The following is a 27,571-nucleotide window of genomic DNA, read 5'->3' on the forward strand; positions in this document are numbered from 1 at the left end:
ATGCAAAGATTCCCTCAATGTTCCCACACTCCTGCTCTCGGGCCCTGCTTCGTGCCTTATAAGATTTTGGGTTCACGATCACAGAATCGATTAGGTTGGAAAAGACCTCTGAGGTCATCGAGCCCAACCTCCGAGTGAAAACCACCATGTCAACCACACCGTGGCACTGAGTGCCACCTCCAGCCTTCCCTCAAACACAGCCAGGGATGGTGACCCCACCACCTCCCTGGGCAGCCCACTCCAATGTCTCATTACCCTTTCTTTGAAGAAATTCTTCGTGATATTCAACCTGGCGCATCTTAATACCGGTCCTCTCCTATCGCCAGTCGCCTGCGAGAAGAGGCCGATCCCCAGCTGGCTACACCCTCCTGCAGGGACTCGCAGTCTTGGTCTGTCACAGCTATTTATTTGCCCTCTGTTCTTACATACAACGTTCAGCATCCCACTGCTTACCCCCTCTAAAAGGAGCGAATTACTAAGCGAATTTAAACAGGCCTCTGAGGGCTGTTTTGCTAGAGAGCATTAGCCCCCCTGCTCCCGCTGTTTCCCCTCAGAGCCCCACAGCGGCAACCGAGCTATTTTATCCTCAGCAGCTCCCAGGTAGAACCGGCCCCCCGCCCTTCAGAGAGAGGGAGAGACAGCCGCGCCCTCAGCCCTCACACAGACAGAACCTCACACGGGCAAAGCCGTTCTCATCCCTCACCGGGGGCAGAGCTCTCACACGGGTATAGCCGTTCTCATCCCTCACGGGGGGCAGAGCCCTCAGCCCTCACACGGGCAGACCCGTTCCAGTCCCTCACGGGGGGCAGAGCCCCCACACGGGTACAGCCGTTCGGGTACCTCACAAGGAGCAGGGCCCTCAGTCCTCACACGGGCGGAGTCGTTCTGGTCCCTCACGGGGAGCAGAGCTCTCACACGGGCAGAGCCGTTCTCATCCCTCACGGGGGGCAGAACCGTCACACGGGCACAGCCATTCCAGTACCTCACGGCGGGCAGAGCTCTCACACGGGCAGAGCCGTTCTCATCCCTCACAGGGGGCAGAGCTCTCACACGGGCAAAGCCGTTCCTGTCCCTCACGGGGGACAGAGCCCCCACACGGGCACAGCCGTTCGGGTACCTCACAGGGAGCAGGGCCCTCAGCCCTCACACGGGCAGAACCGTTCCCATCCCTCACGGGGGAAGAGCCCTCAGCCCTCACACGGGCACAGCTGTTCCCGTTCCCGCCCCCGCCCGGAGAGCCGCCCGCCCTCCCGTGAGGCGGGGCCGCCCTTTCCGCCGCGGCTTTCCGGTGATGGCGGCGGGCGGCAGTGACCCGCGGGCGGCAGACGTGGAGGAGGACGCCTCGCAGCTCGTCTTCCCCAAAGGTACGAGCGGGGCCGGCGAGGGGCCGGGGTCGGGTGGTGGATGGAGGCCGGCAGTGGCCGCCTGTGAGGGTTCGAGCCTCGCCGAGCGGCTCCGTGGACGCTGCTCGACGCCCCGGCCCCTCCAGCGGCTGCAAAGCCCGGAGTGTTAAAAGTCAGGATAGTAAATTATTTGTAATATTTAAGGATCTGATGACTGCTAGGATATGGCGGTTCTTAGGTGGGCCGCTACCTGTGTGTACGTATTTAAAAAAAAACAAAAAAAAAAACCTTAGAATGAAAAGATTATTGATTTTTTTGATATAAGCTTTTTCAGTGATGTTTTTTTGACACAGGAGTTCTTCCCTATGAAGGTGTTTAGGCCTGGCACAGTTGCCCAGAGAAGCTGTGGCTGCCCCATCCCTGGCAGTGTCCAAGGCCAGGTTGAACAGGGCTTGGAGCAACCTGGGATAGTGGAAGGTGTCCCTGCCATGGCAGGGGTGGGACTGGATGGGCTTTAAGGTCCCTGCCAACCTAACCTGTTCTGGAGATCTGTGAATACTGCTGCAGTTAGGAAACCAGCTGTCCAGACCCAGAGTTGGTAACTGTAGACATTTACTGTCTGCGTACTTCTTTTTTTTAGAAAATTAATTCAGTATAAATTCTAGAAATATATTTACACCTCAGGGCCACCCTGAAAAAGAAAGGGGGGGTGGGGAAATGGACACGGTGCTACATTGCTGCATTGTTGAGTTATGAACAATAGGGAAACTCTGAAAGACTATTTTTCATATTTTTTATGCTAGAATCTCATGTTTAGGCCAAGCTGATTTACTGCTCAATGCAAAATAAGAGTTGCCAGCCCCTTTCTAGCAGTCCCTGTATCTGCTTGTATAAAACAGTGCTGTCAGGCACTCTGGGATGCACCTGACTGTTGCTTTGAACAGCTCATACTGGTGATGTTGAAAGATATTCTTGTTATTGGATTGCATGTAGTTGTTATGGTGATGATGAATGAATTCAAAGTATGCTAAAAGCGAGGGGAAATTTTAAGATTGGTTAAAATTATTTTTTTCTGATAATAAAATTTCAGTAGTTCAATTAACTTTTCAAATAAATGAAGCCTTTTAAAAAATAGTTAACAGCATTCATATTAACATCAAGAGCTCAAACACTTTTGAAGACTTTGACATCACTTCTGAATTTCATGGAGTTTTAGAGCTCTAAATATTTTTTTCTGTATGAAGCCATGCATTACTTCTGCCAAAATTCGGTTAAGAAAACATACTGCTCAGATATGAAAAAATCTGAATGTTAGAGCTGCAAGTGTAAAATATATGCCATGAAAGGCATTTTGACTTTTTTTATTGTGAAAGTAATTCACAAGATAATTCAGCTCTTTATTACCCAGAGCTAAATTACTTATAAAACTTGTGCAGTTCCCCTTTTCAAACACATTCCACCTTTTTTCATGCTGACATTCTGCAGAATTTGAAACTGCGGAAACTCTGCTGAACTCCGAGGTGCACATGCTGCTGGAGCATCGCAAGCAGCAGAACGAGAGTGCGGAGGATGAGCAGGAGCTGTCAGAAGTCTTCATGAAAACCTTGAACTACACAGCGCGCTTCAGCCGCTTCAAAAACCGTGAGACCATCGCCAGCGTGCGCAGGTGAGGCGGAAAGTCAGGCTGGAGCAAACACTGCATTAGAGAATTCCATCCCTAATGCTGGTCCTGCTTTGTGAAACTACATTTTAGTGGTGTTGCATGATTTGTTCTTTAATTCTGAGTCTTTTCCTAACGAGGCAAAAAGTTCTTGATGGAGGGTTGTACTTTGTCCAGGTCAAGTCTTCTGAACTGCTTTGTTTTCAGTATTTCACTGACAGATGATTGTATTAACTGGGAGTATTTTCTAGAATGTGCAGAATAATTCAGAGGAAGTGGAGTTAGCAGATAGGATTTTATTTTTTCCTCTATACATTTATATAATGAGTCTTTTCTCCTGAAAAAAAATACTTCAGTTCCAAAAGCATTGTGTAAAAAGATAAGCATTTCCTTCAGTTTAAGCCACTTTATATTTCTATCTTGTAATTTCATCAAATTGTTGTCTTCCTTTACAGCTTACTGCTCCAGAAGAAGCTCCATAAGTTTGAATTGGCATGTTTGGCGAACTTGTGTCCTGAGACAGCAGAGGAAGCAAAAGCTCTGATTCCTAGGTAAGCACTTATATATTGTACAAAGACTGCTGTATACCTCTCTGTGACCTAAAGCCAGCCATGCCCTGCTACCCTCCCTTCAGTCCAACTCGCTTGGTGGAAGAGCATTTGGTCTTGGTCTTTCTTCCCCTGCCCACTGATCTGACAGCAACACACTTTGTGGCCTGAGGTAGAGGAGGGAATGAAACTGAACTGTAATTCATCTGAATTACAGTTTGTTCCTTATTTGTCATTATAAGAGAAGGCTTTGGGATGACCTAACTGTGGACTCCAGTACCTGGAAAGAGCTTAAAAAATGGAAAGAGACTTTTTACAACAGTTGTGAGAAGATGAGGGAATGGCTTCAAACTGAGAGTAGGTTTACTTTAGATGCTAGGAAGAAATTCTTCCCTGTGAGGGTGATGAGGCGCAGTTGCCCAGGGAGGCTGTGGCTGCTCCATCCCTGCAAGTGTCCAAGGCCAGTCTGGGTGGGGCTCTGAGCAACTTGGGACAGTGCAAGGTGTCCCTGCCCATGGCAGGGGGTTGGAATGAGATCTTCAAGATCCCTTCCAACCCAAACCATTCCATGATTTTATGTCAACATTTCATAGCAAGAATGGACTGCATTATGAGTATGGACTACATGGACTTCATTTAGAGGTCTGCTTACACCTGCCTTGCCCTCTTTGAAAAGACATTTTGAAATTACTCAGAAGGTTCTGGGGAGAATGGAGTTTTGCCATGTAAAGAAGCAGCACTGCACAGGGATTAGAGAACTCTTTGTACAATGATGTTACAGGTGGTTCCCGGTGGTTCCACAGGTGGGTGGCAGCGTGTTGAGACTGACAGGAGAGAGTTATGACTGAAATGAATCAATTTCTAAAACCTTTAATGTCTCCTCATTGCTCTTACCTTACAGCCTGGAGGGCCGGTTTGAAGATGAAGAATTGCAACAGATTCTCGATGATATTCAGACTAAACGCAGCTTCCAGTATTAAGGTTAACCCTCAGCCCCTTTATGTGAGCAGAAAAACCTGAGCACTTGGGCTGTTTCTGAGCCCTCTGGATCAGTGCAGCTCCTGGCTGAGCGAGGGTGGCTGTGGATGCAGGGGACTCCGGTGCTGTGTTGTCACAGGTGCATTGAGACTGGAGATGAGCATTGTCCTTTTGGTTTGTTCCATGTGTATGTTGGCAAGGACCCCCTGTATTGTGAGAGCAAAGAATCTGAAAGGCCTTTTCCCAGTGGCCCAAGTATTTGTTTCTTCCCTAATCCCTCTCCCCAGTTTGTAAATTTTCAACATTTTTGGTTTTTAACAGAAATGTAGATGTGATTTTGTGTTTTTTAGGAACTTCTAAAGGATGCAGAAACTTGTTCTTGGTTCTCAGAAGGTTCAGTGATGGGCAGCATCAATTTCTGTGGTGTTGTTTGTTTGTTTGTTTGTTTTATTGTTTGATAGGGACTGAATTTTTTCAGCTTCAATATTTTTCTATTATTGTTTAGTAGTGTAAATTAAAAGATTTTTTTTAAATTAAAGTTGTGTGGTTTATAAGCATTAGGTACATATTATGATTTGCTTAATGAGGACCTTTTTAATAAATAGATCCTGGACATCTGGGGACTCTGAGAGTGTAATAACCCAAGTACAGTTTAGGACAGATCAGAGTTGTTAATACTATCACAGTGAGAAAGCATTGGGGCAGCACTTCCCTCTCTGCTCCCCTATTCTGTGCCACGTGATTGCAGACACCCAATCTGTATTCTGCTTCAGAAAGAAAATGTACAAATAATTTTCTTATTAACACAGCTAGATATCCACCTCTGGAGGGATGGACTCCTTAACTAGGTTGCTAATATCCCTAATTCTGAGATGAATCCCAACCATAAATAATGTTACACAGTGGAGGGCTGTCTGCTGTTCAGCCTGTGGGAGTCACACACCCATTGTTATCAGAGCTCAGTTGCTGGAAGATTAACAAATTGTTAGCTTTTAGTTGAAAGGAATGTTCTTTTGTTTAGGAAAAACTTCTTTAACCAATCCTTTCAAGTCTTATAATTTTACCACCATGCCTGAAAGAAGGAAAATTTTGCAGGGAAGAACATTGGGACAAAGAGCCAGACAGATGTGTTAGGTCACTATTTGTGATGATAAGCTAATCACTGATCTTGCAAAGGTCTTATTAGAAATGTAATGTTGCTGCTGTGCTGAGAGGCTGTTCTGGTGTGTGATACCTGTTTGGGCTCACCTCCCCTGGAGCACATTGCCTCAAATAGCTTTGTGTATGAGCGGGCTGGCAGCGGCTCCTGCAAGCCTATAAACCACACATGCCATCTGTAACCCAGCAGGAGCTTCTACAGGGTCAGAATAATTATAACTAAAGGAGAAAACCCAAGGTGTCAAATCTTTATTTTATAAAGCTTTGTGTCCTCTTGATACAGCATATGCTTCCCAGTAGCTGCTCCTGCTGAACTGTAAATTGTTTCTGTTCAAGCAGCTTTTAAGAGATTTTTCATCTAAACACACAGACTCTTAGGTGTTAATCACAACTAATTCAGGGAAACAAAGCCACTCTGCACCTCTTTATCTACACTCCCCATTGCTACTTGATGACGCCTTTTTAAGCACCTTTAGAACTACCAAGGAGGAGTGTAACAGACTAGTGATCTGTAAATTACCTCAGGAGTTCCCACTGTCCTACACAAATAGATTTTACGAGCCTTGAGATTAGTAGATTTTGCTTGTTTTGAAGCCCGGTAACGGGGGGGAGGATAGAGGAGAAGGGAATCACGAAATCAGGTTTGAAAAAGATCTCTGAGATCGACTCCAACATTTGAGCGAATACCACCATGTCAACTCGACCACTACGTGCCACCTCTAGTCTTTCCTTAAACACCTCCAGAGACGGTGATTCCACCACCTCCCTGGGCAGCCCATTCCAAAGGTATTTCTGGGAGCCACACAAAGCGGACTGTGTTGTAGCGCCTGGACTTTTGGTGAGCGTGAAAGAACTAAGACTGAGCAGCGCAGAAAACACCTGTGCCCCGAAGCAATTATCGCTCCGGCTGGCAGCAGTGTCCTTTTGGCAAGCTACAGCCGGGGGTCTCGGCAGTGTCCGGCGCGGGTCCCGGCCCGGCGCCTCTCCGGGACCCCCGGCGCCCCCGCCACACGCGGCACTGCCCCCGGCCGAGCCCTCTGCGCATGCGCACGGCCCTGTGCGCCTCCGCGCTGAGATTGGTGCGCCGGCCGGGCGGGCTCGCGGAAGCGGTGTCCGCCCCGCCCACCGCAAGAGCGCATGCGCACTGCCGCCCGCGGCCCTTCAGGCGCGGCGCCCCCGCCCGCGCGCCCTGGCGTAGTGCGCGTGCGCGCCGCCCTGGGGCGCGTGCGCTGCTGGCGGGGGAGGCGGAGGGAAGATGGCGGGCGGCCGCGGCTCGTGAGGCGGCGGCGGCCGAGCTTGCCGGGGCAGGAGGACGAGGCGGGCGGCGAGGTGTCGGTGGGGCGCGTAGTCCCGGTACGAGAGGCTGCCTGGGCGGTGAGTGCGGCTCAGTGCTGGACAGGGCGGGTAAGCAGACAGGGAAGCGCGGCCTCCTCCGCCATCTTTAGGCCGCGGCCCCGGAGCGGCGCGGCCGGGGCAGGGCGGGGGCCGCTGGCGGGAACGGGGGCTCCCCGGGCCGGGGCGCCCTGCGGAGCGGCCAGAGCCGGACTGGGCCCAGCGCCGCGGCGGGGCCCGTGTGGGGCGTGCTCCAGGGCCCGGCCTGGGAGCGGGCAGCAGGGCCCTGGCCTCTTCACTGCACAGGTGTCACTCGGTGCCTTCGCCCCAGTCTCTCAATCCTGGCTTTTTCTACTTCTTTTAATGTTATTATTTTTTGATGTTATTTTTTTCTTCACCTTGGATATAAGTGGAGATAAGGTTATGACTGCTTTAAAGATAGGACTGGTAGCTCTATGTGGCTATTACGGACTGTGTTAGATACCTCAATATTTTACTCATGTAGTCCTTCATAAGGATAATCCTCTGTGTATTAAGGAGAGAGAAGAAAAAGCCACAGACGTAGCATTTCAGGTTACTTTTTAAGTTTCTCAGTTGCCAAGTGAGTTAACTGCATTTGCCAGCAAAGAACGGTCTTAGTTCTGTAGGACTAATAAACATTGGTAAAAGGAGGGGGAAACTATTATTTATGGTATTCTTACGGTTCCTGAGAGCACTGTTGCTCACGTTTTGTGCTGTATAAAGCTGTAGAAGCACACTGTTGTTAGAGTATGTTCCCTGCAGAGTAATAACACACAGCCTTGTGCAGCAGATGCTTGTGCTGGCATGGTGGAGGGGCTGATGGTCATGTGGTGTCACATTCCACTGACTGAGACTCATCAGCCTGTGTGCATGGGTAGCAAACCTAGGGGACACGTTCTTGAAAAAGTAGCTCAGCGTTTTTCCCTTGGAGAGAACTCGTTAAACTTCCTGCTTTCTTAGAGGTAGGTGTTATTCCTCTCATGCTGAGTGTTAGCTTCTTTGTTATGAGTAAGTAGTTGTATAGTCTCAAATACAGTATTTTTAAATATCAGCAATTGCTTGAGCACATCTATCTGACAAAATTGTCATAGATAAGTAGTTCTGTGCTCTACAAATCTTGTACCTCATTACATCCTTGCTTGCAATTTGTGGGTACTATTTGGGAATCTGTTTTTCTATGTAGGTAGTAGTCCCTCATCCTTTGTGCAGCATATTTTTATTCTTTTATGCTTAACTTATGGCCTGTCCTTCCTTTAAGAGAGGCAGCATTGCATGTCAGAGAGTTTATAGTATGTAAAGAGTATTGTGCCAAAATACTTCAGGGTTCCCTCCTCCTAAGTTCTTTTTCAAGTAAACTGACATTTACTTCTCAGTGATTGGCTGCAATATTCTGTCATCATCGTACTCTAAGAACATATAATCATTAAACACGTTTCAAAAATCTGATTCTTAACATCTTGTTCAGTTGTGTGGTAGCAGTTCTAATGAGAAGATCTGACAATGTTGCCACTAAAAATAGACTAAAAGACTGGGGGAAGAAAAAACCTTAGAGCTGCAGAGAATGTTAGGTGTGAGTAACTCCTCATAGAGCTGCTAAAACCTTTTGATTTAAATTCCTTAAATATCAGTCGCTACAAACAGTGACAGCCATTCCCTGTTGCCCAAAGTGTTGGTCCTCCACTGAACCCTTGATTCAGTAAATATTAGTGTTTGGACTGTTGGAATTGACAATTTCTCATCACTTTTGTATTTGTGATATCAGCACAGCCTAAGAATCCTAAATTGTGCTTGAGACAGAGGTACTGGGAATGCCTTCTTTTGCTGCAGCAGAGAGACTGATCTGAGGAGGGATAAGAAGTCTCCTGTTTGGTTCCTGTCCCTACAAAGGAGTGTTCTGACTTACCTGAAAAGAAAACAGTCATGGAGAAGACATTAGGCTGAGTAGCCATATGGAAGGAATAGAGTTTAAATTTGTACTGGTATGATTCTATGCAAAATATTTCAATTTGTGCATCTGCTAGCCAGTTATCTAGGGAATTTCAAGAGTTGATTCAGTAACACTGGAAATGAAAATTATTTTGGCCTTCCTCAGATAGAGGTTATAATTTAGAAAAACAAGCCAGAAGCTATCTGCAGTGTGTTTGTGAATTTTTTCAAAATTTGTTATTTATTTGCCATGTTTACATTCCTGATACTGGATTGTTATGTTACTGAAAGTAAAAATGCTGGTGTGCAGGCCTGGTTGGTGTAGTTAATACAGAAACTGAACATTGTTAAAGCTTGGTGGTGGGGAGGTGTGCTATGGATCTTTCAGAAGATTAAAACCTTAAGATAATCTTAGTTTTTGCTTCTTATAATAGGAAATATCTGAAGGTAAGAGCAGAGAAGTAGAGTTTTTGATAGCTAGCTGGTTTTGATTTGTGTTCTGCTAGTAATTTTACTTTAGTTTGGAGCATCCATGGTCCCCTATTTTCCAAATGCTGCTAAAGTTCCCAGCAATCTGTTCTTGCTCACTAGTATTTAGAAAAGCAACCCAGCATTTCATAATGTCACTTCTGGTCCAACCTGCTCTCCACACTCAGGCTGGGTGTACCAGTCCTGTTGTGAAACCTGCCATGGGGATAGAAGTGTGTATTTAGCAGGAAAGCAGCAGGCTGGTTCCTCTGCTGTGGTAATAGTACTTCTGGTACCATGTTTGCTGTGTGTTTGCAGTGATTCCTGCTTAGGGCTATGCAGTGATCAAGGGCTCAGTCTGCACAGCACACTCTGCATGTGGAGGGATCCTGCAGACCAAGTGACTCAGTGCTGTGAAACTCACTGAGCTGATACTGCTCCTGTTCTACCTCTGCACCAAAGCTGGGGCTCTGTTCTAAGCCCTTTCACTCATTGCAGCTTGTATCACATTTTCTTTTACCAATTCTCTACAGTATTGAACGTCACCATTGTCTAACTCTGATAAAGCTTGTGCTGTTTCAAACAATTACATAGTAGTGCTCTTACACATATAGATAGAATATAAAAAGTATGAGCAATTTTTCACATTCTTTAGACACAAATGATAACATTTCTTCCTCTCTCATACAATGCATCAAGTAACCCTGGTACATTAGTTTTTTAATCAGTGGAAGAGTTAGAACTTTGTCTTCAACTTCATTTTTCCTTTAAATTTTTTCCCATACACTGTTGTTAAATCTGAACACTTCCAATTTTCTGTTCACTTTGTTAGTTGATTTTGATGCGAAGTTGATTTTGATAGCATGCCATATGAGCTCTTTGGTGCTATTTAATTAGTTTTCAGTATAATGAAGTATATTGGTTCAAAAAATAAATTCTATTAACTTTTGAAGCTTTGAAAATACTACCAGTTAGATGTAAGCTTTATTTAACCTAGAATTTTAGCTCCTTTTAAATCATTACAATGATAGTAGTCTTCTGCCTGTCCAGAAGTTGATGCAGTGGTGCAGGCAGCTGTAGAGGGGAACCCTTTCTGTGAGCAGAAATGGGATTTTTGTGTTTAGTCTGGCTCACTTTCCTGTTTTAGGTTGGATGTTAAACACAGGTTTTAGAACCAGTGAGGTGAGAGAGTAGGTGATGGCAAATCCCTTCTCTGCCACTGACCTGGGGTGCACTGGGTGATGGTGAGCGTGTTGAGAGGCATGCACTGTTCTGATCTGACAGATCAGCTCTTCTGAAAACACATCCCTAAAATTGTGGTCATATGTACAGTGCCAAGTTCTAATCCAAAGCAGTTGGTCTCAAAGCTTGGAATTTAGATGGCTCTTAGTCTCTCACCTGTGACTTTACCCAAAAGTGAGTGCCATGAAGTTCAGCAGTCTGGCAGGATAGGCCAAAAGCAGTTTTGACACTAGAACTATAGATTTGTTGGCACTGATCAGTTCTTTATAATAATGTATTATAATTCAGTATGAGCACAAGGGTACATTAATTAATCCATGTTTCTACAGCTGAAGCATTTGAGGATTCCTTTAAATCATTATCCCAAATCCAAAAGAAACATTACACAAAAGAATATGTTAATATATCTTTTTTTGAAAGAGGCCAGAGACTGAATAACAGAGGGTCTTTAGTAGGTAATGGGTTTGGTGTAGTTTTGTGTTCATAGTGCAGTTTTGGCAGCACAGTGACTCGTATTTTATTTACTGTGGGTGTAGGAGTATTCATCTGCAGTTTTGAGTTTCATGGGAGCTGCACTTTGAGTTGGTTAAGCAGCACCACAGCTCCAGCTAATGGAAATGCTGGATTCACAGCCTGAAGGCTGGGGACCTTTGTAGTAATCTAATCTGGCATGGCATTGCTGAGTGGGAACTTTCCCTGCTTCTGAACCTTTGGTTTTCCTCCTGGGTCAGTGCAGTCATTCCCTGGAATTCTCAGTAGTCATTTTCTTGAGGCTGCTCTGAGTTTCCTAACACTGAGCAGTTTTTTAGATGCATGTCCAGTGAATTCATCAGATGTTGATGTTGGCTTGAAAGAGGGGTCATGGGAGGGAGCACACAGTTGGGGTCAAGGCAGGGCTGTTTTGTTTTGGTCTCAGCAGTTTTAGTTTGGATTGGGTCATCTCAGCAGTTCAGTGCTGAGGTTCCCTCAGTAGCTGTTGCTGCACTTAAATTGTGGGGTCACGAGAAGCAGCAATGGCTCTGCTCTTGTCCTCCTTCCCCATCCCAGTAAAAATCACCACTTACCTTTGAACATTTCTTCCTGTTGGGCCATGTTTTTAAGCAAACCATTGCACCTGTTTGCAGAGACTGGTGAAATGCTACGATTCTACCTCAAGAAGAAGGAGTGCAGCCAGAATGATTATGGTCATTCTGCAATGTTTGCACTGTTTCTCAGTTAGAGTTTGGAGTTAGTCATACTAGAATCAGTCATCAAACTCTGTTTTACAATCTTTCTCTATGAGTGGATGCAAATATTTTGGTCTCCTTAGCAAATCTAAGCCTAAAAAATGAAGCAACTATTTCTAGTAATATCTTTGTAGATTCCTGACTAATATAAGCCACATCTGCCAAGCTTTCTGTGTAGTAAGATGAAAATACTAACCCAGAACTGGTGATGAAAGTGCTTTTCCTGCTTTTGACAGGAAAACATGCTGATATTCTCAAGGCAGGAGGACATGTAGTAGGAAAGAAATGCCAAGGGATTTTAGACCTTTGGGGAACTCCAGCTTTCAAAACTGAAGCTCTCTGATAATTTGCTGTTCTACTGAATTGTCATTCTCATGAGGAGCTTGATGACTCTTGTACTTAGGGAGAATCTGACACTGAGCCCTTTCTCCTTGAGCTTGACTCTCTTTTACTGAGAAATCTATTGATACAGAAGATGATCACATGCTTTTATTGAACTGTGTTAAATGGTAAAAGCAAAGGCTGTTCACTAGGACTTAAATGTGTTTTTTTAGCAGTGTGTGTATATATATATATATATCTATACATATATATTCATAACCGTATATAGGCATTTGCATGGCTCATAATCCACAAGCAAAGATCAGAAAACATTCCTGGAAAAAACTGGCTCTGTGATTCCAGTAAAAAGAAAGTATTTCTAATTTTCAGTTGTATGAGATGTGTATGCATCACCCATCAGTTTAGAAAGTGTTGTAGTGTTGAAAGTTTCTTGTTACAGAAGAAATATCTAGGTTGGTAATGTTTGAAAATAGGTGAAAATTTCTGACAAAACTTAGGGCTTCACTCAACCCCCAACAGGCTTCTCAAGTGATATCTATAATTCTATACACTGGGAACTTGAAACTACAATAAATAGCACTGTTTATTTTTTCCTATTGTAAGTTTGTTCCTCATGGGATTGAACAGTTTCTAGCCTAACCCATCAGCAAACAGGGGCTGTGCATTAATCTTCCACACTAAACTGTGTCAAAAGAATAGTTTGCATATATGCAAATCTTTGCTGAAGCAGATAGTGAGAACTACAGTTCTGAAGATCTTCACATAAATAATTTGCAGTCAGAACTTTATTTGATCAAAATAGTTTTAGAAGTGATGTTTTCTTTGACTGTTTCCTTAATTTAGCAGGTGTTTGATCACATTTGTTGTTTTTTTGTTTGTTTTTAACTCCTTGGCTTCAACAGTAAGATAAAAATGGGGAGCATTGATAATTAGCAGGGTTCATCAGGCTTGTTTAGCAGCATTGTGTGATTCAATAATGTTTGAATTGCTTGCCACAATTCCACTACTTTTGCTTGATGATGCTCTTCCTTAGCTAAGTCTGGGCATAACAACTGTGGTTATTAATTTGCATATTTTGCTGTAAACATAGTTGCTAATTTAGTTACTCTGCTGTTGGGCACATAACAAATTTTTCTTGGATAAGTATGTGTGCATCTGCTACATCATTTTATGGAAAGAGAATAAAAATCTCTTTCGAAATCTTGTTGGATATTGTGAAGAAAATATTGTAGGACAGTATGGTATAGGCCATTTATTCTGCAGTGTAGATGTATAGTTTTTTTAGCCTCTTCTTTTCCTACATTGAATACATGAGCTGTGTAAATAACCTTGAGGTGCCCAGAAGATGAGGGCTCTGTTGCACAAAGTCTCCACCTCTGGATGCAGGTTAGAGTATGGACATCTGTGGTGAATGGATTTTAACACTAAAATATGCAGTGAAATAAAAAAATATTTTATCTTGGAGTTTCTACTGAAGTATAAAACCTCTTTTGAGAGAGAAGTAGAAAAAGAATCTCTGAAATACAGTTAATAACTGCTGAAAAACATTGCTTTTAGTTTTTTACACTTCTCACCATATAAAGGCATGTTTTTTTCACATGATCACACATGATAGCACTATAATCCTGCCCCTTGCTACCCCTTCCAGACTTCAGTTGTGTAATTACAGAAACTTAAGACACTGTTCTGCCTTTATTTGGCCCAGAAACTGGTATGGCAGACAGCATTGCTTTGTCAGAAGATGGGCCTGAACAACGTTAAAGGGGGGAGAGAGGGGCAGGGAGTGAGCAGTCCTGGGGTCATGAAGTAAAGATTTTCTTAATTCTGTTGATGTTTGCCACTTCTCTTCTATGCAAAAGCAAATGTTGCAAGAGTTCTGGATATGTTTGGTAATCACTTAGCAGATAAAGGTTGTGAAGAGTAAATCTTTGCAACATAACAACTCTTCCTAATTCCCAGATTTTGCTAAAAAGACTTTGATGTCTTGTCAGCATTGAACTTGCAACTCTTAGGGTCTCAGATACTCAACTGTGTTTGGTATATTAAACTGTATGTTTCTGTTCCATAGTGTGAATGAGGAGAATGAAACTGTTGCTAGATTATATGAACTTTGTTTTCTTAATTATCAAAATTTCAGGAGGCTGTTCTTGAAGCAAAGACAATTTGCTGTGTTTCCCTACTTAAGTTTTGCCCTGCAAACTGCCATAGTCCTTCTAGTCCTTTTCCCTTCCACTGATAATAAAGTCTTCTGGAGAATTTCTTGTCACTCTTTCTCCTCCTCTCTTGTCTGTCCCTGTCTATCCCATGATGTACCTAACAGTAGTACTTGAGTCAGATTCAGCTATGACCTTTTTGTTCAGTAAGTTTTGATATTACAACCAGCTGAAGAGTGTCTTACTATTTAGGATAAGCAAGGATGACAGACTTTTTTTTTCTTTTATCTACTTTTCATACGTCATTTTTTAAGGATTTGTCATGGCATGTTTGTGTTTTAAACATCAGTCCTGAAGTTTTGTTTCCTGACAAAGTAGCAGCTCCAAGGTAAGGCAGCCTCAGTATGAGGCATGAAAACCAAGCTGTGACTTCAGCTAGTTATCACAGAGACTCACAATAAAAGGCAGTTTAGGTTACAATGCAGGTCTTGATAAATACTAAGCAACAGTTGAAATAAAAGGGTGTTCGGGATGTTTAGAGGGAGGAAGAATGTTTTATTAAAGAAAAATACTGTGAGTGAGCTTTAAGGTAAAACCAAGGTGTCCAACTGGTAATAGTAAAATGGCAGCAGATCAAATCCTATCATTTTTCTAGCTGAGGTGCAGTCTCATGTCCTTGTGCTGCTTGTGCTTGCTTCCACGTTTGTTTTGAAGTACAGCTCAAAAAACTTTAGCTCACAGAAATTGCTTTTATGAGGTGCAGAAAGGCAATGATTCCAGGCTATTGCACTCATGGAAACAGTTTTCTCCACTGTAGCCAGAGAGGTAAAGCAGGAGCTGTCTGAGTCCTGTGAACTGAAGTATTTTGAGGTTTTTTCATAATGTATGTAGGCACATACATCTGCTTTGGAATGAGTCAAGGGTTCAGCTTGAGCACAAAGTAAGGAACATTTGTGATTTGATTATGAGGTATTTGTTGAGTACTAGAAATGCAGAATTTGAAGGAAGTGTTTAAAGAAGATGTTAAAGTGTGTGTAACTTCCATGCAGCTAAGCAGGCTCAGCTGTTGAAGCTTATCCCCCAGGCTGTAACTAAGCCTTCCAGACTGGCTGTTTGAAGGTGTTCTCCCTTGGGATTTTAGGGAGCTCCATTTGTCTGTGAGTTTGCTCTCCTGTTTCAGCAGTTCTTGAGCATTGTGGTTTTTTGTGAAACTTAAACGTGTAGCCCTCTGTCAGTTAAAAATCAGCACTCATTTTCCTGCAGGGAATAAGCCCTTTAAATCCAAAACTGCATCAACATAATCCCATTTTGCCATGTTGTGTATTCTGTCCTTTTAGTCTCCATACAATGTGTGTATATGTTCAGATTCTTCTGAAAATCCAAAGGTTTGAGCTTTGTGGTAAAACTTGCTATTGTAAAAGTTCAGAACTGAAGTTAAAGGGGAAAAAAGTGCTTCTGTGTTTTAGGTTTTTGATCATACCAGTGTAGTAGATTTTGGACTGTACATAAAACAAAAAACTTTGGACTATTTCCAGATAAGAACAGATCTGTGAGTCTTTTGGGCAGAGTAGTTTATTGTGACTTAGACAATTATTAATTGAAGTATGTTTCTGCAATTTTAATGAAAAATGAGATTTTAATGTTTTTTTACATTTTCTATTGGAACACAATGACTGGAATGGGGAAAGCTACTAAATTCTTTCCCTTGATTTGCATGGTGATACTTTAAACCCCATTTCTAGGAAAGTTTGGTTCCCAAATAGAATACAATAGAGAATGGTTGCAGATGTGTGTTGGGAGCAGAGCAATAGAGCCCAGGGAAAATGTGCTTGCTGCAGAGAACAGGGATGTTGCATAATAGCAGTGTTGTGTAACACAGGGCAGTATTTTTGCCTTGAGTTTGTTGATTGGCTGTATTATCGACCTCCAGCACCTGTAGATAATTAAGGAGACTCAAATTGTAAGAATGGTTTTGGTTTTAAGTTTAAACTTCCTGTGCTCACATCTGCATGCTTTGTAGAAAATCTTTAGAGATATGCATATAAAAATGTACAAAAATGCATGCTGCAGTGCCTTTATGTAATTCAAAAGTGGGATTAAGATTTTGAAATATTCAGGGGTCAAGAACCTTGCACAGTTTTTTTACTGTTACAGGTCTACTTTTGACTAAAAAGTTGGGCAACTTTGTATTTCATTATTGAGTGTAGTTTTTAATTAATTTATAATCCTGCTTAATACACCAGTTCTCTCTCATAATCAGTGGGAAAGATACCATTATCTTGTGATGAAACAGCTTAATCTGTCTCAAATCTGTTCTGAAATAAAAATAATACAACCTACATGTAATAAGCAAAGTACTCAAAATTACTTGAGATGTTTGATTTTTTTGTCTCACAAAGAGGTAGAATTTTCAGACGTTGGGCAATCTTGTTTTGTGAATCTGATTAAATGTTTTTTCAATGCAGTAGGAAATGTAAAAACAAAGGAATTTGAGGAATTGGTCAGATTAATCTATTTTCACTACATCTGCAATTTGGCATAGTGGAGTTTGTTTTCTATATTTTTGTCAGTGCTTTCTGAGTGGATTTACCTTGTGTGCAGGGAAGGAAATGTAAGATTAATCTTTTTCTTCAGAAAAGTGATAGCATCTGAATGGAGCAGAAACCAAATCTCATCTGCTGTGAGAGATTAATTCATTGACAGACATGCAAATTAGTTTTGGCAGATTTCAAGTGTATCTTCAGGAAAATGTGGTAGAAGCTTGCTTCTGCTAGTGCTGGTTTTACAGTGGCTTAGGTAATGTGATTTTTCTGATAATTTTGCAGGCTTTAAGCATACCTGCAGCTCTCCAGCTCCATTCCTATCAGTGAGTGAAGCTAGGGAGATGTAGAAGCCCTGATTGAAAACAAATCTTTAAATCAGATTCATTTTCTGTTTAAAAAAGAAATTATTTTGTGTCTGTTTCATTTAGTTTAAGGTTTACTTACATGGTTTACAGAAATGAAGAATCTTTTTTTTTTTTTTTTTCCTGTGTAACCCTCTGCCTGGAAATTTTATGATTTCAAGAACTTGTTTGTCACTCTTCTCAGTCTGTAATCAGGATGGCTGTCTCTGTTTCTGTATAGCATGGAGATGGTATGTGTGTACATGCATGTTTCTTTCCTTTTTAAGTTTCTAAGACATGGTTGCTGAAGATGAAGATAGTAAAACTTTCAACGTTTATGTCTGGAATATATATTTTCACATAATTCTTTTGCACTGGGAAAGAGGTAAGATTCCCAGGAAAGGAATGAGGCTGGATGAGACCAAGAAGGAGCTTTTCCTCAGGAAGGGGAAGCCATGGAAGGATCCACTGCTGGTCTCCAGAGCAGAGGTGCACATTCTCCCCAAGGACAAAAGCAAGGCAGATCTTTCAGAATGTGGATTAAGTGTGGGAAAGGAATAAAATTAAATTGTACTTGATATGATTGTTTTTCAGAGCAGGCATGTTTATTCAGATGAACTTAGAGATTTCTTAATACACAAATTAAAAATGCAGAGAGATGTTTTCTCAGGGATGACTGTTGACAGTAGGACTTGTTAATTTTTGAGGGGAACTTAGTTACCTATATATTGTAGATGTAAAATTGCTTTGCTAATCACAGAAAGATGTATTGAACAATAAACTTGGTGAGATGCCTTTGCATTGTGGTGTTCTGTTCTTCTCAGCCCTCAGGAAGCTGAGGTGGTTCTTCTCCAATCCTGATTTCCACCAAGTGTCCCAAACCATGTTTCCAACGCCTATGAGCTGCTGCAGTGCAAATAATTACTATCCATTCTCACCGTTTCTGTGTCACTGTTAAAACAAGTATCATATAGATACACTCAGAAAATTTTTAGCACTCATTTTTCTTTGCTGGTTTGGTCTTTTCAGCATGTTGTGTTTAGTGAGCAGTGTAGGGTTTGCACAGTAGCTGCTGCTTGCACTCTGCAGCATAACCTTTGCTACCATTTGCAGACATACTTTGCTTTTGACATACTCATTTTATAACTTGCTGTATTCCACACAAGTTTCTTTATCTTCAATTAAAAATACCTATTAAATGGGCAAGGATGTTTTAGTTACCAGTTAACTACATTTCATTGATGATGACCTTTATTTTTTGCATAAACCATATGCAGTATGTCAAGATTACATATAAATCAGTTTTATTTTTTATTTTTTTTATTTTTTTTTTTTAAGTATTGAGCTACCTGTAAGTAACAACATATTTAATGTAAGCCAGGACTTTTTCTTTCTTCAAGCTTTACCAGTTTGGTTTGATTTGAGCCTAATTTGTTTTATTTTAATTTAGTGAAGTTACATGTGAAATGCTTTGGTTGCATGATTGAAGTCGCAATCTGTCAATTTTCAAAACTTACTGCAAAAGATTAGTTTTTATATAAAAGGAACAACCATATCAAAATAAGATGATAAAGTAGTAACACTACTACATTAAATACCAGTATTACTTCTGTAGCCCTATTTGGGTACATTAATTCAGTGGTAACCATTTTCTGTAATTGAATAATACTGTATGTGACTTTTTGCTCATTGACAAACAAAGAAACTGCCCAGATACATCTGCCTTTACTCCATGCTGCTCTGGGTGTGCAATTTTTGAGAGCTTTTTTCATTTTTAATTCTTTTTTCCAGAAATGTCCCTCTGATTGCTTGATGGCATTAATAGACCTGGCATCCTTATGGCACTATGAGTGAGGAACAAAAGGCTTGCTCTGCAGGCTCTGTGTCCACAAATGCATTTGTGTCTCAAAATGTGTGAGGTTTTGAAAGGGCTGTTCATGGGGACAGGAAGTGCAGAAATGATAAGGATGCATGGAAAAATGAAATACAAAAATCAACTTAGTTCACATTACAATAAGGGTACTAGAAGAACTAGAAGAAAAATAATTTGGTGGTAACATTACTGTCCAAATGTTGTAAATAAATCTTGCTGTTGCTTCTAATTAAGGAAAATATGGTTTCTTCCAGTTAAACTCATGTTGATGGACTCTAAAATAAAGAAAAATTTGGTACTTTGCTTAAAATAGGAAATGGGATGTTACTACACAGGATTGTACAGTGCCCTCTAATTTGTTTGCATGTTTCTGCTCACACTGCCAATACAGAAAGAACTTTAGCTAATAGTTGTGCTGAATTCTGACACTTGATAAAAAAGATCTTAAGGAGAGCCTGCTGAGGCTTTGATTTGTCACAACAAAAGACCAACTAAGATACTGATAACCATTAAATGGGAATATTTTTCTGACTCAAATAGAGGTCTTTGGGAAAATGTGAAAAATGTTTCATGTGGTAATTGTGTGCCAAAACCATTTCTTTCTGAAGCTGCTTTGTTTGGAAGCTTCACTTGGTGTGTATATGCACTACTGTTTGTGTATGTACACACGTTTTTTACATATCTATTCATAGGTTATATACTGGTCATATGCACACCTGATGTGAGGAGGATATTATGTTGATAAAACATAATATTTGAAGCAATTATTCGAAGAAAATGGTCCTAAGCAGCTGGATAAACAATACTTTCCTCAGAGTTTGTAAATGAAGGTAGAAGGCTTTTTGTGATAAGAGGTAGTGATCTCAAAAATTGAAGAAACAGAATATAAGTGCTTCATTTTTCTGATCCTGTGTCATTCCCATCATGTTGTAGTTGCAGTGTCACCTACTGTTTTCTCAGAATCATGAATGTGAAAGGGTCTCTGGGCATGAAGAGGTGTAATTATCTTTATGCCTTTGGCCCTCCTTTTTGGATTTCACCTTAAGTGAAGTTTGTTTATGCTAATTTAAGCTAGACACTGGTTGGACTCACCTAAACTATTGCAATCTAAATTGCCCCATATCAGACTTAATGTTGTATTTACTAGGGATAGTAATGCGAAAAATTTCTTCTGCAGATTTTTTTTTTCCTGGAACATGAAAATAAAGTATTAACTTGCTGCTTGCATTGCTTCCCTAAAAAGAGATTTTTGAAATGTAATGTTTTCTTGAAAATATAGCTGATCAGATTTTTTTTGAAGCCCCAGCATAGATCTCTGTCTGTATTCTTGGTCTCAGTTCTTGACATTAATTTTTATGTTGCCTGTTAGAGAGTATAGATATGTGATTTTGAAAAAATATTTTCTTCTCTCTGGTTTAGAGATTGGTATAAGGGAGTGTCAAACTTCAGACGTGAGAAAAAGTAGTATTGGAAATTTCATCTGGGTTTCTGGGTCTTCTTGTGGTGTGTTGTTGTTTTTTGTGGGGTTTTTTGATTGGTTTTGTTGGGTTTTTTCCTCTGACTATTGAATAACTACATTTGGGAGACTTAATGGACTTTTTATGTTTAATGCCAGCTTGTTCTCCTCATTTGAAGAAGGCCAGTTTCTGTTTTTTGATATAGACCTCCAATAATACGATTTTACCTTTAGTATTTAACACTTGAAACCTTCCTTACAACAGTTTGATATCTCTTGCCAGGTTTTAAGAGAATTTGAGATGGTGTAAGGGGAATTGAAGTTATTATTGTGTGAGAAAGTTGGGATACCTTGTTTGAGGCAACCTGAATGTTGTAGCTGTGTGTTCGGTGGTGGTCTGGAGTGGGAGTGTTTGCAGACTATCAGAGGCATGTGGGGTTCGTTAGGACACCTGGATGGCTGGAATGGAGCAACTTGCAGGCAGTGGGCCTTCAGCCACCAAATGAATGTTTGATTTTTGAAAGCTGTTCTCTGTCTTCCCCCCCTTCATTCCAGTTACCAAGTTGGTCCAATAAGATGTTACACCTGTTAAATTTCCTTACCCCATTTAAAGAAACGTGCTGGTTTAGTTTGAACTTGTTTGTTTTGAGTGGAGAATAGTTGTGATGGCTTTGGAGTGGGAGTTGTTTGTGTAGAAAGGAGCTGGCTGCTGTAGGTAGTTTGTTTTGTAGCTGCCTGTCACACTTTGGTAGCATGAAAAGGAGGCTGCAAGTCCTGAGTTTGTAGAGCTGTTCACTGCTCTGTGCCAACAAATGCCTGATACTTAAAGGGCAACCTGCTCCTAGTGGTTAGAAAGAACCTCTTAAAAAGAATCCAACTGTGCTGCTTTTAAACAGTCTCTTAGATATCTGACAGTTCTATCTGAGCTTTATTTTGCTGCTTAAAAAGGGAAATGTTTTGAACTACTGGGATCAAAAAAATTTTAAGATTTGGCAGTGGAATGATTTCAGCTCTTTCAAATTGAGGATACAAGTGTTTTGACTACTTAGACAAGTGCATTCATGAATTTACAAGCAGATTATGTAGTCCTGTTAAAAAAGAAATCTGCTATTTCCTTTTTTTATTACATGCACTTTGCTTCTGTGTAAACAGTTAACGCTTTGTACAAAGGAGAGTTTCTAGGCATTCTTAAATTCCCTTGATGACAGTTCTAGTTTCTTTGGAAATGTTTTCCAAAGTTGAGTTTTGCATGTGGGGGAGAATGTGTTCAAAATAAAGTTTGAGCTTTCATTGTTTCAGCATGTCAGTGCTTAGTCTGAAGTTAGTACACACTTTAAAGACTGTGTGTATATTGTAGTTTTCAGCTCTGAAGGAGTTGCTGTGATCTCACCATTGAAGGATTTCTTAGACTGAAAAATGAAGATTTACACTCATTTCCCTCTGTCAGAAAAATTCTGAACATTGGCATTTTCTCCCTGCCCCTCACATTTTCTAAACATTCTCAGTTTATTAAATCTTGTTAAATGTGTAACTTTTTTTTTTTTCAGTCACAGAATTGAAAATATACCTACAGATAGATGTTATCTGTGGTCCATTTACAAGAAGTTGTGTGAAAGGAGTGTAATTTTATTTTTAGGTTATAGAATAAGATGTTGAGTCAACATTTGAAAACTTTTTTAATAGCTAAATTAATTTATTATTAATGTGTTTACTGTTTCTTTATACTGAATCTGAAATATCTTCTGTTGAAGGTTGTTGCCATTTCTTGCATTTATTTATATTGTTTTACTGTGGACATTCTTTCCCTGCACATTTTTAGTTTAGGGATGGTGTTGCAGACTTAGTGATGTATTTCAATACAGAATTATTGAAATACAAAAGTATGTACCTGCTTTGATGTTGGTGTTATTTGGCACAGGGGAAAAATAATAATTATTCAGAGGAATCTGCAAATGGAAAATTAATAATTATTCAGAGGAATTTGCAAATGTTTTTTTGCCTAGAAACAGTAATTTCTGAAGCTTACTCCTCCCTGTACACTGAAGTTAGGGGAGATGCTGAGGTGGGATTTTTGTTGTTGTGTTGATAACACACCCAGGTCATTTCTGAATCTGTTACTCCTCCTTGTATGCTGAAATTAGGGGAGATGCTGAGGTGGGGTTTTTGTCATTGTTATGTTCATAACACACCTAGAAACAGTAATTTCTGAATCTGTTATTCATCCTTGTACACTGAAGTTAGGAGAGATGCTGAGGTGGGATATTGTCATTGTGTTGGTAACACACCTATAAACAGTAATTTCTGAAGCTGTTACTCCTGTATATTTAAATTAGGGGAGATGCTGAGGTGGGATATTGTCATTGTGTTGGCAGCACATCTAGAAACAGTCATTTCTAAGGCTGTTTCTCCTTGTACACTGAAGTTAGGGAGATGTCGAGGTGGGATTTTTGTCATTGTTCTGTTCATAACACACCTAGAAACAGTAATTTCTGAGGCTGTTTGTCCTTGTACACTGAAGTTAGGGAGATGCCGAGGTGGATACTGTCACTGCAGTGTTGCTAACTCCGTGTTCCCTCCGTGCAGCCTGTCAGGACGCAGCCATGGCCACAGAAATCGGCTCCCCGCCGCGCTTCTTCCACATGCCGCGCTTCCAGCACCAGGCGCCGCGGCAGCTGTTCTACAAGCGGCCGGACTTCGCCCAGCAGCAGGCCATGCAGCAGCTCACCTTCGACGGCAAGCGCATGAGGAAGGCTGTCAACAGAAAGACCATCGACTACAATCCTTCTGTCATCAAGTATTTGGAGGTCAGTCAATGAATTTTCTTGTTTTGTTTAGAAATTTTTTCTTTTTTTATTCTTCCCGATATTTGGGATTGTGAATTTCTGTTTACTGGGAGATTCACTGCTCTACTTTCAATTAAAATTACAAATGCTTGTTAGTTTGCTATATTGTGAATAAAAAGGAGAGGCTGGACATTGACAATAAAACTGATGTGTTGTGTATTTTGTGTAAATACCAACTTTTGTGTTTAGAAATTCCAGGCTGGCCTGCAGTTGAATTTCTTGTGTAATGTTCTGACTTTTCATAAGAAACTGATTCTAAATTATATAGTTGTTCTCGTTTTTGTTTTCAAATAGAAATTTCCCAAAATGGAAGATGAACCTTTACCTCTTTCCCATCCAAAATCAGGGCATTAAAAATGTTTTCTCATCATTATACTACATAGCTCTTCAGCTTGCAGTGTGGCCTCTGAAAGTCATTTCTATTCCATTAAATAGTGAAAAACCTAGCATTTAAGTTTTATTGAAGAAATGTTTCTGTAAAAATGCTTATTTAGTTCAGCTGATGAGGTGGTGTTACTTAGGAAATACGATTTTCTCATCCAAGATTTACACTACGAATACTGGATGTTACCCTGGAAGAAATAGAATCAAATCTAAATATTGGCATAGTTGTAGCTGCAAGAGCAACATTGCAAAAATGTGATGAAATTAATTCCGTCTGGTATGGCCAGTTCGTGGTTATAGCTTGTAGGTGTTAACAGCTAGAAGATTTACTTAATAAGGAATCCATTATCTTCTAAGATCTGTTCAAATATCAAACATTTTAAACACATTCTTATGTTTTCGGAATACCCCAAAAGAGATGCTATTAAAAGTGGACTTTTCTAAAAAAAACCAGTTTTAGAAGCCAAGGACCTTTTTATTGCAGCAGGAATAAGCACCCTCAAAATTCTGTTTATTAAAACAGTAATAACATACAAAAAAAGAAAATCAGGTCTCCATCTGTTGGCTTTAGTACTACTGATTTAATGTAACATGGTTCTAGAAAAAAAATCACCTAGCCAAAAAAAATGTGTAATTTCTTCTTGGCTTAAGAATTGTAGCAAGCTGTAGTGGTGCCTGCTGGGAATGTTTTACCTCAAATTATAACTTGTTTCCAGTACGTGCCTGGATCTAAATTGGTGGGGTCTGTGGCACAAAGCTAAAATGAGTAATTTAATTCTAAATTCATGAGAAGTGGTTCTGAAAAGGTTTTGTCTGTCAGCTCACAGAATTTAACTAATTGAAGATGTCTTCTAAGTTTCAGCCATTTGAAAGGTTTGTCTTTATGCTTGCACTGCAGAGGGTCCTTTTGTAACTCCTGCTGCTGTGTGGATTTCATGGGCAGTTCATCAGCATGGCTGCTCATGGTGTAAATTCTTGTCCTGAATATAAAGCTTTGATACTGGGCACCAGAGTACCACAATGTTCCTTGTTACATAGGACTGCTGCTTTCCTGGAGTTGCTTCAGTCTGATGAAATTAACACTCTAAACATTCCTGACTGCTTCCTACAGAGTATAAATTCCACATATTCCTTTTCCTGAGTCCACTCTTAACACAGTTCATTCTAAAAATCCTTGGAGAACTTTAGACTTTCCCACACAGGATCTCCATGTGTTTCTTATTTTGTTACTTAACAATGAAGTACACTCTTGTGAACTAGGAGTTGTTTTCTACTTTCCAGAATAGAGTATGGCAGAGAGACCAACGAGATATGAGAGCGATCCAGCCCGATGCAGGATATTATAATGATGTAAGTAAAATTTTCCTATTTATGGATGAAGTTGTGCAAATAAAATTTGTCTAGAAAACAGGAAGCTGAGGTTATTTTTGTGTCTGCAAAAAGCCTTAAAGCTATGATGGGTGTCTTCACTCTACATTATTTTGTTCTGTTGTAATCCATGTCCGTGAAGGGAACTTAAAGTTGGACAGGCTTTTAATTTCTTTGCATAAGAACTTCCATAGCACACTGAGGTTGCAAAGCTGCTCTTGAGGATGCTGTTTCTGGGTGTTTGAGTTGTTAAATCATGCAAACTTTGAAACACTTCTACCAACATACCTCTGGTAATGTCCCTGCAAATGACAACCTGGCTTTTCCAAAACAAGTGTTTAAAATATATTATTTTATTGAAGTTTCTGATTTAAATGTCATTAGTAAATCTTTTATTTCTTCTTTTACAGCTGGTCCCTCCCATAGGAATGTTGAACAACCCTATGAATGCTGTGACAACAAAGTTTGTTCGGACATCTACTAATAAAGTAAAATGCCCAGTGTTTGTTGTCAGGGTGAGTACAGCGTTGGAATTACTTTGTTGTGTTGTCTTAATTTAAATTAGACTGATTTTTAACTGAATGAAGTGGCAGTTAAAAGATCTTTAAATAAAAATAGCATGTGCAGTTTATGGACTACTTCTGTGTCCAGTCTTTCTGTGGAGAGCTTTAGGAAAATAAATTGTAAGGTTTGAGTACCATAAGGGTTCTTCTTCACAGAGTTTGGGGTGAAATTGCTGCCTTCCTTATTACATTTCAGAGAGCTGACATGTCTTGACTCAAAAGAAAGGAAGTTTGGTGTCTGTGCTGTTTGAGTCTTATTGCAACTTTTAACAACTTTTCCATGATGTTACAAGTATCATTTAGTATGGATAATGTGTGCCAGAAATGCATTGGTGCCACTAAGCTGTTTCTTCTTTACAACTAGAGTTTTTCATTGTTTTTACATTGGGCTTTGTCCTGTTCTTACAAAAGCCAAAAGTCCTCTGGCACAGTTCTGCATTTTCGCCTTCTTGCTTCCTCTATAATAAAGTCACTTAGTAGCTTCCATTTCCACAGAGTTCCTGAAGAAGCTCGTGATTTATTTGGAGAATTGTGAAGAGATATTTGAATGTTATATTTGCACAGTTTAGTTAAATGTTTCTTTTGCAGTGGACTCCTGAGGGGAGACGCTTGGTCACTGGTGCATCTAGTGGGGAGTTCACTTTATGGAATGGACTGACTTTCAATTTTGAAACAATATTGCAGGTAAAGTAATCTGTCAAGATTTCTTTGTATTTTCTTGAGGTTTTGGAGCATGTCTTAGCAACACATCTTCACACTCTTCATCATGGTCTGTGGCCTGAGTGGTGATGGGAGTCTTAGAGGTCTTTTATTCTGCTCTGATCCCATATCAGGCCATGGCTACAGGCAATTCACTTAATGCTTCTCATTCCACCTCCATCTGCTACATTAACTGTTCTCAAGAATGTACTATGAGTATTTGTAATAATAAAGAAACACTTTGGAAACAAAGTGCAAATACTCTTATTATTTAGAAGACCACTGTATACAGGGTAAGGGATATTTCTCCCCCCAACATTTTGAATATAATTAGATCATCTCATTTCCTCATTGCAGTCGTAACTTCAGTGTTTGTGTGGATCAGACAGTATTTGAATGTGTTTGCTAGAAGTTCTGTTTCTGAATTTGCAGGCTCACGACAGCCCTGTAAGGGCTATGACTTGGTCACACAATGATATGTGGATGCTGACAGCAGACCACGGGGGATATGTGAAATACTGGCAGTCCAACATGAACAACGTCAAGATGTTCCAGGCACATAAGGAGGCGATTAGAGAGGCCAGGTTTATACACAATATACCATTTTCTGTAGTACCTATTGCCATGATTAGACTGTTCTCTAAGTGTATTCTGGGTGCAGAAATGCATGGGTTCTGTCAGATTCTGGGAAACTTCCTGCACCACATAAACACAGTATTTCCTTTTGTTTCCACATTCTCACCGTTTTGCTGGCACCTTTCTGAATTAGTATTGTCCCAGTATCCGCCTCTGCAATATGTTAGAGATGTATTTGTCTGCCGCATTTTGCACTGGTATTCTTTTCATTTTTATATGGTGACGATGTGTATCAGTTATTCCTTTTTATACGCACTGTGTAAGACAACAATTTCATTCCAAATAAAGAATTCAGTCTTTAATAATCTTAACTGAATAAAATATAAAGCCTTCAGAAATAAAACACCTGCATAGTTCTCACAAAATAATAAAACACTAAATAAAGTGAAGAACTGCTTGGCTTGGTGAAGCCAAGACTTCCAGTAATACTAAATACCCACGCAGACTGCCACATACAGAAGTCTAATG

The 27,571-nt window shown here is 40.6% G+C and overlaps 2 protein-coding genes across 2 annotated transcripts in view; both read left to right on the forward strand.

Annotated features, from left to right (window-relative positions):
• The first annotated feature begins 1,140 nt into the window (after positions 1–1,140).
• On the forward strand, positions 1,141–5,086 carry POLR2D (RNA polymerase II subunit D). Its single transcript, XM_056498408.1, has 4 exons — positions 1,141–1,364; positions 2,829–3,009; positions 3,459–3,554; positions 4,453–5,086. Exons 1-4 carry the CDS (start codon positions 1,292–1,294, stop codon positions 4,529–4,531), a joined length of 429 nt encoding a protein of 142 aa, XP_056354383.1. The 5' UTR covers positions 1,141–1,291; the 3' UTR covers positions 4,532–5,086.
• Positions 5,087–6,916: 1,830 nt separating this feature from the next.
• Positions 6,917–27,571, forward strand: part of WDR33 (WD repeat domain 33) — a 68,440-nt gene continuing 47,785 nt past the window's right edge. Inside the window, exons 1-6 of the mRNA XM_056498262.1 lie at positions 6,917–7,061; positions 23,194–23,414; positions 25,119–25,187; positions 25,616–25,720; positions 26,357–26,452; positions 26,900–27,051. Of these exons, the coding sequence (XP_056354237.1) occupies positions 23,211–23,414; positions 25,119–25,187; positions 25,616–25,720; positions 26,357–26,452; positions 26,900–27,051 (626 nt within the window). The 5' untranslated portion in view covers positions 6,917–7,061; positions 23,194–23,210. The remainder of the gene's footprint in view (positions 7,062–23,193; positions 23,415–25,118; positions 25,188–25,615; positions 25,721–26,356; positions 26,453–26,899; positions 27,052–27,571) is intronic.

Source organism: Oenanthe melanoleuca, chromosome 9, assembly GCF_029582105.1.
Source record: "Oenanthe melanoleuca isolate GR-GAL-2019-014 chromosome 9, OMel1.0, whole genome shotgun sequence".
NCBI classification, from domain to species: Eukaryota; Metazoa; Chordata; class Aves; order Passeriformes; family Muscicapidae; genus Oenanthe; species Oenanthe melanoleuca.